The sequence below is a fragment of the Oryzias melastigma genome, linkage group LG21 (assembly GCF_002922805.2).
Source record: "Oryzias melastigma strain HK-1 linkage group LG21, ASM292280v2, whole genome shotgun sequence".
In the NCBI taxonomy this organism is placed as follows: Eukaryota; Metazoa; Chordata; class Actinopteri; order Beloniformes; family Adrianichthyidae; genus Oryzias; species Oryzias melastigma.
The window spans coordinates 23,482,617-23,493,370 of record NC_050532.1 but is presented as its reverse complement, the minus strand read 5'-3'; the positions used below and the strand labels follow the sequence as shown (position 1 = coordinate 23,493,370).

General features: G+C 38.7%; 2 protein-coding genes across 3 annotated transcripts in view; both read right to left on the bottom strand.

The window, feature by feature from the left end:
* Positions 1 to 473: 473 nt before the first annotated feature.
* Positions 474 to 4,090, bottom strand: zgc:162780 (uncharacterized protein LOC555377 homolog). Its single transcript, XM_024286634.2, has 6 exons — positions 3,643 to 4,090; positions 3,417 to 3,577; positions 1,857 to 2,073; positions 1,021 to 1,124; positions 758 to 895; positions 474 to 662 (listed from the first exon to the last, which is right to left on the bottom strand). The coding sequence occupies exons 1-6, from the start codon at positions 3,751 to 3,753 to the stop codon at positions 566 to 568; spliced, it is 828 nt and encodes a 275-aa protein (XP_024142402.1). The 5' UTR covers positions 3,754 to 4,090; the 3' UTR covers positions 474 to 565.
* A 1,317-nt stretch (positions 4,091 to 5,407) lies between these two features.
* Positions 5,408 to 10,754, bottom strand: part of zgc:162396 (uncharacterized protein LOC555292 homolog) — a 7,933-nt gene continuing 2,586 nt past the window's right edge. The window contains exons 2-8 of one of the 2 annotated variants that reach the window (XM_024286635.2): positions 10,369 to 10,473; positions 9,923 to 10,220; positions 9,671 to 9,831; positions 8,431 to 8,647; positions 7,378 to 7,478; positions 7,162 to 7,299; positions 5,408 to 7,087 (exon numbers count right to left, since the gene is read on the bottom strand). In XM_024286635.2, the coding sequence (XP_024142403.1) occupies positions 6,997 to 7,087; positions 7,162 to 7,299; positions 7,378 to 7,478; positions 8,431 to 8,647; positions 9,671 to 9,831; positions 9,923 to 10,033 (819 nt within the window). In that variant the 5' untranslated portion in view covers positions 10,034 to 10,220; positions 10,369 to 10,473 and the 3' untranslated portion in view covers positions 5,408 to 6,996. Of the gene's footprint in view, positions 7,088 to 7,161; positions 7,300 to 7,377; positions 7,479 to 8,430; positions 8,648 to 9,670; positions 9,832 to 9,922; positions 10,221 to 10,368; positions 10,648 to 10,754 lie in introns of those variants that run through there. The other variant, XM_036209607.1, reaches the window with a different exon arrangement.

Here is a 10,754-nt window from a genome sequence, read left to right as displayed (position 1 = left end):
ATAAACAAAATAACGTAAAATAAGAGTGACTTATAGTCTTAAATCTTTTTTTTCTGAAGTTAGCTTAAATTTTTGGTAAGTCTCTAAAAACATTATAAATATTGACCTCTGATTTTTTTGTAATCATTTCTATTTTCCCAACAAGGTAGGATTTTTTTAAAAGATATTCCTCAATAGGAATAACAAGTTCTATATCTTTCACAGGAAGACATAGAGTTGTCTATATCTAGTTGTCTAATTTGCACCTTGGTGAGAGTTTTGGATGTTGATGGTTGTTGCTGTTCTGCCCTCATCATGCTCACACTTGGATTGAATGATGTCATCACAGCTGCTTCCAAGTTTGTACTGATTTTGGTTCCATCTTGATAGATCCTGATCACGTTGATGGATTTTTAGAATGTCTACTTGACTTTTTTTAACAACCCAAATTCAGCAAAATCATTAGCGATGAAAATATACATAGAAAAAACATGTGAACATGTGCAGCATTTATTGTGTTAAGATGAATCTCCACACAAAACTGTAAATATTTGCAGACTTTGTCAGTAAATGGAGTTGCTGGAAGTTAGGAATCCTGAGGTTTGCAAGTCAGCAGGTAGAAATACTTGACGCCTACTTCCACCTGAGCGTCTGCAGAGGTCACGTTCATGCATGACATCAACCTGCAGAGAGCAGCAGGGAGAAACTGCATTAGAGGATGCACAGTTTTTATTTTTAATGTTTTTTTTTGTTTGTTGGTCACTCTGAGGTTGTTTACCTTTGACAGGTGACCTGGGAGAGGCTGGACGCCCTCTTGGGGTCGTCCTTCAGCAGGGCCTGATAACTGGAGAAAGACTCCACCAAGCCCATGAAGTTGGACAGAGGCATGTGCTTTCTGTCCCACACACACTCCTGCCTGAAATGGATGTATTACAACAGATTCAAGTGTTTATTGAGTAATTTTATTAGCAATAAAAAAAAAAAAAACTGATTCTGCACATTTCTCAAAAAATCATTGGAGGAAACTGTTCTTTGACTCACCATTCCTTATCGGGGTATGGAATAGACTCGTAGGCCTCTCGATACAGCTGAATAGAGCTTTGACCAAGGTGGGGGCTGCAGTAGGGGTGCAAAGCTGCATAAAACTGGTGGGATTTAACAAAAAAAGGGGGAAAATCAACTTTAGAAACAAACAAAACAAACAAAAAAAAAATATATATATATTTTTTTTTTTTGTGCATATTTTGGTCAAATTTTAAGTGATTTATAGGGTCACATATTTGTCATTTTCCCACTAACAAATGGCTGCTCTTTAGCGGTTGCTTCCTGCTAGCAACCACCAGAGGGCACTGCAGGTGTGTGTATCGATGCAGAAGAAGACGCATCAAAACCAACATGGAAGGGAATCTAATCTATGATGTTTTTCTTATTTGCATCAAGACAATATTATCTTTGTTTTCTTTGTTTTTTTTCCCTCAAACGTCAAACTAAGAGACAAAAGTACAGCTGAAGGAGATACTTCCAATAAAAAAAGACCGAATGATCTTATGAGCCCAAACATACTTTTCTAGAAATTTTCAAAATAAATTAACCTGATCTCTCGTCATCCGTGTTTTCTTTAAATGAGATATACAGTTCCTGTTTTTAGCGATTACACAAACTTAACGATATCTTCTCTGAGAACATGTTTTAGGACAAATGTCTAAAGAGGCAGTGGATGTGAATTTGAACCGTTGAATGATTTTGGTGTGAACACAAAAATGACAGATTTGTTTAGAAACCTTCCCACTTTTGCAGAGTATTACTCCGAACAGCCGATCAGAATTACAATAAATTCCGACTGTAAATTGAGAAAACGTGATGAAGCGTGGGAGCACCTCCTTGCAGATTTGGTTCAGTTCTTGCCGGCTGCAGTTGGGGAAGCTGAGCTCCATGTCAATGGTGTAGTTGAGCAGAGCCAAGCAGCCACGGGGCTTCAGGACCCTGTGGGCCTCCTGGAGGAAGCGGGCCCTGTCAAACCAGTGGAAGGCAGACATGGCTGTCACCAGGTCCACTGAGCAGTCAGCAAAGGGCAGCTCTTCCGCCACACACTGCCTGAAAGGGAAACGGGGTCAGCGTCAAACTTTGGAGCTTTTTTTTTTCCGTCTTTACCATTCAGGATGAGTGCGATGTGACAGCTCGAAGAGGAAGGGAGTCTTCCTGAAAGTCAGACGTGCTGTGAGGCGTATACTGCTCCTGCCTAAACAAACATTTCTTTAAGCTTTCACCAGTGAAAAAAAATCAGTTTTTCATTAAAATATATAAAAACTCTTTTGATCAGAACATTTATGAAGACATTTTTTGCTTGGAGATGAAAGAATTTATCAAATTAAGCTTTAAAGTTTAAAGAAATTATCAAGCATTTGTTTGAAAAAAAAAAAGAAACCAAGAAAAAACTACAGCTGTAGACTGAAGCATTTAATTATACCAGAAATTAAAACACCTGAAGTCAATCAGATTATTTGTTTAATAGATATAAGTAGTTTAAGATTTTTTTCTTGTAGACGTTTTTCATATTTTTTTCATGTCTGTGCTCCAAATGCTGCTGATGATGCACTGAGAAAGCCAGAAGTCTGTTAGAAAAGTCCAGGTCCAATGAAAATGTTGGTGATTTTAAGACGTTCTTGAGGCATTTTTTCTTGTGATGAAGGACAGTAATAAAGAAAATTAAAATTTAAATTGTAAATCTTTATTGAAATTGTTACGAATCCAGAGCAGATGAAAATACGCTGCTTGAAAAATATGTTTTTTTACTTTTGTTACAGCTCAGTGGGCTAGTGGTAGAGTGCATGCCCTGAAACTAGGAAGGTTGTCGGTTCAAATCCAGGCTGAGTTATACCAGACTCTAAAAATGGGACGAAGTGCCTCCCTGCTGGACACTCAGCATCAAGGTGCTGGATTGGGGGGTTAAACTACCAAATGATTGCCGAGCGCAGCTGTGTCTGCAGCACACCCCTCCACCCAGGCGGATGGGGGCAAATTTTGTGCGCCTAACTAATGGGGCTTTAACTTTTAAAGCATAATGGGTGGGAGACAAGCGGCTCTCAGCAAAAGGGGAGGGGAATGGGGGGCGGGGTTGCTCAATACCAAAGGTCCCACCCACAACTCAAGCAAATTTTTTAATGAACTCCTGCCACTCTGAAGGTCAACACAGTTTCTTAGTTTTTGGTTGCAAAAAACACCTTAACCAAAATTAAAAGACCTCAGGAAATGTTTTGAAAATGCATCAAAAGATGATCAGAGTGTGACTCTATGTTCCCTTGAGGGCCAGTCTTCTAAAATCTTGCAATAAAGGAGAGAATTTGACATTTCTGTTGGCAACAAGCAACATTATTTTCTTACTCATCTCATCAAGGTTTTGTCAGTTTCTGTGGAAGTATTCTTTGGTTGTAACCCACCTGTATGTGACGTTAGGCTCTGTATTGTGCTGCAAAGCCACTTCCAACTGGGCCGGACTCACGTCTGTTCCCACCACAGAGGCGAAGTGTTTGGCCAGCAGCAGAGTGCCCTGACCGGAGCCGCAGCCCACATCCACAGCCAGCTCCAGGGGCCGAGCGTTCTGAGGAAACAAGAGATTCACTGAGGAGCTGCAGTGAAGCGTTCTCCAGTCCATCCCTCACTCACATGCTTCTCCAGGAAACCCAGCACTTGCTGCAGCAGGTCGTCAGATGGAGAGATCCTGTACTTCCAGTAGGACGCTGCATGATCCTTCCCTTCAAACAGGCGGTACGTCATAGTCGTTGAACTGTTCTAAAACTGTTAAACTGAGACCCGACACTGTAAACACTACAAATTCCTGACCCCCTTCTCACAAAAGAAGGATGCTTGAAAAGAAGTGGACTAGCTTTGTTTCATAATGAGTCTTAAAGGGAACACACCAGATTAAATAAAAAAAAAAAAAGCTAGAACATGAAACAGGCTTTTCTTTGCAAAGTAATGATCTACCATTGATTCACCTTTGAACAGCCTGAACTCAGAACCAAAACCACGTCAAAGTCAGAAGCTCTCAGTGAAAGTGAGTCATGTGACGTGCCTCAAAGCTCCTTCTCCTCCTTGAAATTCAAAGCTTCTTCTCAAAACTTTAACTATACACTGTAAAAATAGTTGCTGTAGATTTTACAGTAAATTACTGGCAGCAGTAATTATTGTAGAGAATTTTTTTAGCCTTATTACTGTGAAATGAAATACTGTAGTTTGTCTCCTGTATTACATTTTACAGTAATAAAACTGTAAACTGATTCACAGTACACAAAACGTTTACTGTATTTCATTTTACTGTTATATTACTGTAAAATAAAATACAGTAGCTACTGGCGTCCAGCTGCCAGTAGTTAGTACAGTAGTGGTACTGTGCTTCCTTTTACGATAATATTACTGTATTTTCATTTCCAGTTTATTTACTGTAAAGAAAATATGGTAAATAAAAATGTATTCTGGTTCACTTGTGACATCTTCAGTTTTTAGATCAATTTAACACCAGTCTGAGACATACAACAACTAATTTTTACATCACAGTTTTCTTCTTTTCACTCAAAATGGTCATGCTTGTTTACATGAAATGCAAATCTATTAATACTCAAGTTAATTGTATTGTTTACTACAATCATTCGATGTTTGTCAAATATCTAAAGACATGTGGAGCATGTCTTTAGACTGAGTAAGAAAGACTCACTCTTCCATAAGGAATTGAACCTGTGTTCTTATTGTGAAGCCATATTGTTAACCAGAATGCTATCTCCAAGTACGTTCAAACTGAATTCCAAAATTGAAAAAGATGTTGATCTAAGTCCCTTAACCATGTGTACATTTACCATTCCCGGTTAACTTCACCTTTAAGGGTGTATTTGTGAAAGCCTGTTATGAATAACATCAACTTTAGAACCCCAAAACGAGTCTCTAGAGCGTCTCAGCTAATAAACAGCATTCATTTCATCCATTTTCTTGGCCGCTTCTTCCCTTTCGGGGTCGCGGGGGTGCCAGAGCCTAACCCGGCTACTGATGGGCAAAGGCAGGGTTCACCCTGGACAGGTCGCCAGTCTGTCGCAGGGCCTCAATCACACACTCAGTCACTCTCACATTCATACCTAGGGCCAATTTAGAATCACCAATTGACCTATGAAGCATGTTTTTGGACGGTGGGAGGAAGCTGGAGTCCCTGGTGAAAACCCACGCATGCACAGGGAGAACATGCAAACTCCACACAGAAGGGTCCCAGCCGGGATTTGAACCGGGGCCCTTCTCGCTGTGAGGCAAGAGCGCTAACCACTGCACCACCGTGCAGCCCTAATAAACAGCATGTGAGCTTGATTTCCAGTAGGAAGCTGTATTTCCGCAAATAGATGAGTTGTAATTTTAATAAAAACAATCCTTTTAATGAAAACAACCAAAATCCTTTCCACAGAGAATTTTATTGAGTCCAAAACATAAAAAAACTATAGTTTGAATTAACAGAAGTTTTTTTATTTTTTTTTATGAGTGACGTCACATGTGAACAATGTTAGGAACTCTCTTACAATAAACAGTCTTTGTACTAGTTAGAGATAGCAGCTTAAACTGAATCCATTTAAGAAAGAATAATGACGTAGTTCTTTGGGATTGGCCATAAATTTATGGACATTTTTCGTATTCACTGGAAATGGGAAAAACAGTAGTGACAAGAGAAATTCTCACAATCCATTGCTTATTAAAACAAATTCCCATAATTCATTGGTTTTGACAGTAAATTCCCACAATTCATTGATGTTTGCAGTAAAACACTGTAAAGTTTTATAGAGTACTTTACTGTTGACTTTGCAGTAAAATACTGATCAGTTACAGAAATCTGTCACAGTGTAACAAGTAACAACCAAATATACAAAAAAAATAATAATAATTTGAATTGTTATGTTTCCACAAAAGAGGGATAAAGGAGCCTCGGGTTGCAGACCCCTACCCTTGAGAATTGTCTTCTTAGGTCCATTTATTTCTGTTACTTAATCTATTTTGTTGGTTAAGTTAAAGTTAAGGTTGTTGCCTGAGTTAAATCTGTTTCTACTGACTTCTTTTGAAGGTCCAGTTTGCAAACTTTCTACTTTTTTCTTGAGGAAAAAAGAAACATTTATTTTTTTGATGAAATTCTGACGTCCTCTTTGGTCCATTTGACTTGAAGCAAAAATGAACATAAATGCTACTAACCAATACATGAAAACATGAACTTTTTTCATTTTTGTTTTAGCGTTAATACCTGATGGAAAACGGCCAATATTAACCCTTTAACTGCATGCTCAACCAAACGGTGGGGGACATTTAGAAAACATGTTTTTAAGAATATTGATTGTGTGTATTAAAGCCCAAGGTAAGGTACCAAAAGAGAGATAGAAGAAAATAAAATTGAGGTAAAAAAAAAAAAAAAATCTAGTTACTGGCAGATGAGCAACAGATAATAACCGGTACCAGTTAGTGCTTTTTTGTATAATTTTTTTCTGCAATTTTTAGAAAAACTTTGTTTTTCAGTTACTATCTGGTGCACACCAGTGACTAACCACAATTTTATTTTTCTAAAAATGGAAGTTTAAAAAAAATTCTGAATAAATGTCTATTTATTTTAGGCCGTTTATTTATTTATTTATACTTTAATTTTTATTTTCTAATTCGATATATCTTTAGGGCCTCCGTACCAAGGCAATAAGCAGCAGAAAAAATACTTTTTCTGGTGATTTTTTTTTTGTTTGTTTTCTGGGTAGTTAGTTAAAGGGTTAACACTTTTACATGTTTACAGAATAGACCAAATTCAGTTTAATGAATTGAAGAATTTGAGTGGAATTGCAATTCATCTTTAAACTTTTTTCAAATAGCATTTTAAAAGATCCCATAAAAGGCAATGAAAATAAAACATATAATCTGTGATTGTACCTTTCTTTTACTGAAAATGTGCATTCATCTCAAGAGTGGTCATAAAGTGTCAAATTTTTTTGCTGCTGCTTTATCTTCTCTCCAGAGTTAGAGTGGTTTGGATGCCAGAACACAGAAATATTCCCAGTCGCGCACAACTTCTGCTGTAGGGGAAGCCACGCCCATCTCCTGCAGGAACCTGTGAGGAGATAAACAATGATCACCCATGGTCTGAATTCAGGGTGTGTTTGAGTGCGAGTTGGATCTACCGACCTCTTTTCCGTGCTGACCAGCAGGTGTTCAGCTCCACTGGGGTCATTCGCTCTGTAAGCCTGGAACATGGACCAGCTGCTGATGAATCCCATCAAGCCCTCCACAGAGATGCTCAATTTTAGGGGGAAATTCTCAATCCTAATTGTTTGATGAATAGAAAAAAATATGACTCTGCACTGTAGACAAAAACACCAGATTTACCCATGATGCTCTCACCTCTCCTTATCTGGAAAAGGAATCGCCTGGAAGAGGCTTTCCAGCTTGTTCTCTGACTCAATAACTGGTCTTTTCGTGTACGGCTTCAGCACATCCTTCACCTGAAAGTCAGTTTATATGAGAATTTGTTCTCTGATTTATGCACGGCAGAATACAATTAACCCTTGTTGATTGTATAATCAAATACTTTGTTCAAAATATGAGGAGCTGGCCAGCAACCATGTTTTGGAGCTCGATTATCTGTACTTGATGGTGCAAACAAACATCATACAAGAGCTGGTTAGGTTGATATTCCAGACAAATCATGCACCAAAAATGGCTTAGATTCACTTAGATGTTAAAAAAAAAATCCAAATTGGCCGCCATTTTTAAACCATAAACTCAATTGTTTCAAAAAATATTCAGTGTCTTTTTGCCAATCTCTCAACAACATGGACTGCTCATGCACAAAATGCATTCTCTAAACTTGAGACCTACAGAACACTTGTGTGTTTAAAATTAAAATCTTGGATTTTCTCATGACTAACGTGCTTTTCTGAAAGAGGGGATATTTGTAAATGACATAATTTCCTTTGGTTGAAGATGCCTTCAGTTTCAATAAGGAGTTAGGTTTAAGTTGTAAAAAAAAGTTCTAAAAAGTATTTTACAGCATGTGTATTTTAGCTGAGAAGACTTTTATTGTGAAAGTGCCACCCACTTCCGGGTTTTCTGTGAAATCCCTACGCAGAGACAGAAAAAAGGTAAATGGCTGACGCTCGTGTGGCGACAGAAAATTGTTTAACATCCATCATTTGTTTTAGCATCTAGTTGGAAGGCGAACAGGTATGATTACTGCTTAATGGTTTATATTTTGGGATTATTTGTGATTTATGTTTTATGTAAAAGAAACAAATTTTTGAAGCTATCTAACAAGCTAATGCTAGTAGCTTATGTGGATCAAGCAGGGAATTATGGTAAGTTTTTTTTTAATCAAAATTTCTCTATTCTTTTCAGTATGTTTGCATATTACACTATAAGCCACATTCACAGCCTCATCCAGGACTGTGAACCCACCTCTTGATAAATGGAGTTGAGTTTGTCTCCACAGTCCTTGTAGACAAATTTGGGGCAGTTGTCTCCAAAGCCCAACAGAGCCATGCAGCCCCCAGGTTTCAGAACCCGATTCGCCTCAGCCAAGAACTTCGGCACGTCAAACCAGTGAGCAGCTGAAGCAGCTGCCAATAAGTCAACGGAACCGTCTGGAAACGGAAGCTCCTCTGCCGTTCCAGTTCTGGAACAGAAAGATTCTGTCAAGTCTAGTGGAAGCAGCCTGCAACACAGAAAATTTATTTTATTTCTTGCTAAATTTGTGCTGGTAGTAGAAAGACAGCAAGGGGGCCGGGTGTCAGGATTTAGTGCTCTGTCTCCCCCTCTGGTCACCGGCAGGAATCATCTCCAGAGAACTGACTGCACTACATCTCCCAGCAACCCCAGTTAGAAATGTTAGAAATGAAAATTATCAGTTTTATTTGCTTGGTGGTTAATACTTTTTTATTGTTGTCATATGTTGAAAACAAATTGATTAATAAAAATATTGTTGCCAAGCTACTTGCTACTTACACTTCAGCTATTTTTACTATAAAATCATTTTTTGTTTAATTTGAATAACATTTATTTTTATGAATCCATCATCACTGATCCCCACTGACTGCTCAGCACATGGTTGTGCATGTGCACTGTAGAAAGGTATTATGGAATCTTAAGTAATGCTTCACACTTTTAACAACACAAGTTAATATTTGACTACTTTCTGGGATGTTAGAATGATGATCCTGCGGCGGCAGACTTCTGACACAAAACTTTCTCTCCAACGCAAAAACGTGAGCGTGAGAGCACGTTGGCTTTCTTGGGTGAATTAAGAACAAAAAGGAACGTAAACTGTATTTGTCATGTTAGGACACAGACGTGGCTCCGCCTCTTGAGTCTTCAAGTCGCTTACTGTGCAGTTTGTCTGTAAATATCTGGTGAATGTTGTTGTTTGAGACACCAGGTAGGATTAGGGATCTTAACAGCTCAGGAAGCCTTGATTTCAGCTGTAAATATTAGATCCTTCAGGATTACTTTAGATATAGTGTTTTTCTCATCAGTTCCAACAGTTTTAATGATCATTTTTTTGTGTTTTCTCTTATATTAGTTTGATGGTCCATTATCTATTTTGCTCCTGTCCTTTGCTTTCCTTCTGTTCAAAGTTTATTCCCTGAATTGGTCCCTAAACTCCCTTTGGGTTTTCCTCCTCTCCTGCCTATGACCATACTTGTAAGTGATGTTGGAGAACCCTGGCACCGCTCTGGCCTCCCCCAGTTGACTCTCACTGATGTCGATGCCGACCACTTCTTTGAAGTGTGGAGCCAGGAGCCGGGCGTTCTGACCCGTCCCACATCCCAGATCCACTGCCAGCTCATGTGGCGGTCCTTTCTGAGGGAGTAAAACAAAAACTGTCGTTAGAACCAACACGCCACATTAACTAAGAGCCGTAAACTCCAAGAAAAGTCAATTCAGGACAAACCCTCTTGTCCAAGTACTGGATGATAAGGTCTTTGAGCCCTGCTGGAGGGTTGAAACGGTACTTCTGGTAGATAGAAGCATGTTCCTTCCCCTCAAAAAGTCGGTATGCCATTGAGCCTTTTTTCCCTGCTGTCTTTGGACTGTTGCCAGCTGTGATATCTCTGACCTCTTCAAAGCCGTTTCGCTTGTCGACTCAGATTTGCTCAAATCAGTCTTTGTTTCCTTGCTCTTGATCTTTCTTTAGCTCCTTCTTTTCCTTCTTTGCAGACTCTCAACTGACAGGAAACATATCCCAGTTCCTGCACTCAAGGAAAAAGGAACAAACAGGAACAGAATCAGGAATTTGAAAAGACAGAGATGGTGAGCTGCAGGATCTTAAAAGCACAGAGAGATGTTTGAGAAGCACAAAGAAAGTCTTAGAACAACTATAAAGTTTGGCTTACTCACCGGAAGCTGCTTTTCATGTCAGGTTTCCTCCTGGTTCAGCTGCAGCATAGCTGTTCCTGACACAGGAGGCGGGGCCTGATGTTTAACCCTTTCATTGCACTGCAGCTGGTGGGGAACTTTTTATTAGAGCTGGGTGATACTGAGCATTCAGGTATGGATCTGATACTGATCTGATACTGGTCAATATGGCTGATATCAATACCAATATTGATATTTGTAAATGCCAGGGATCTGACATGAGCCTTGAAATCTCAATTGTTTTTAATCACCTTTTTTGTAAGTTTTCTTTTTTTAAAATTAATTGTTAAACATAAAAACAGAATTAGGACAATAGTTTCAATTAAATGGAAAAGAAAAACGTATAGAAATTAAATAAAAAGTGTAAG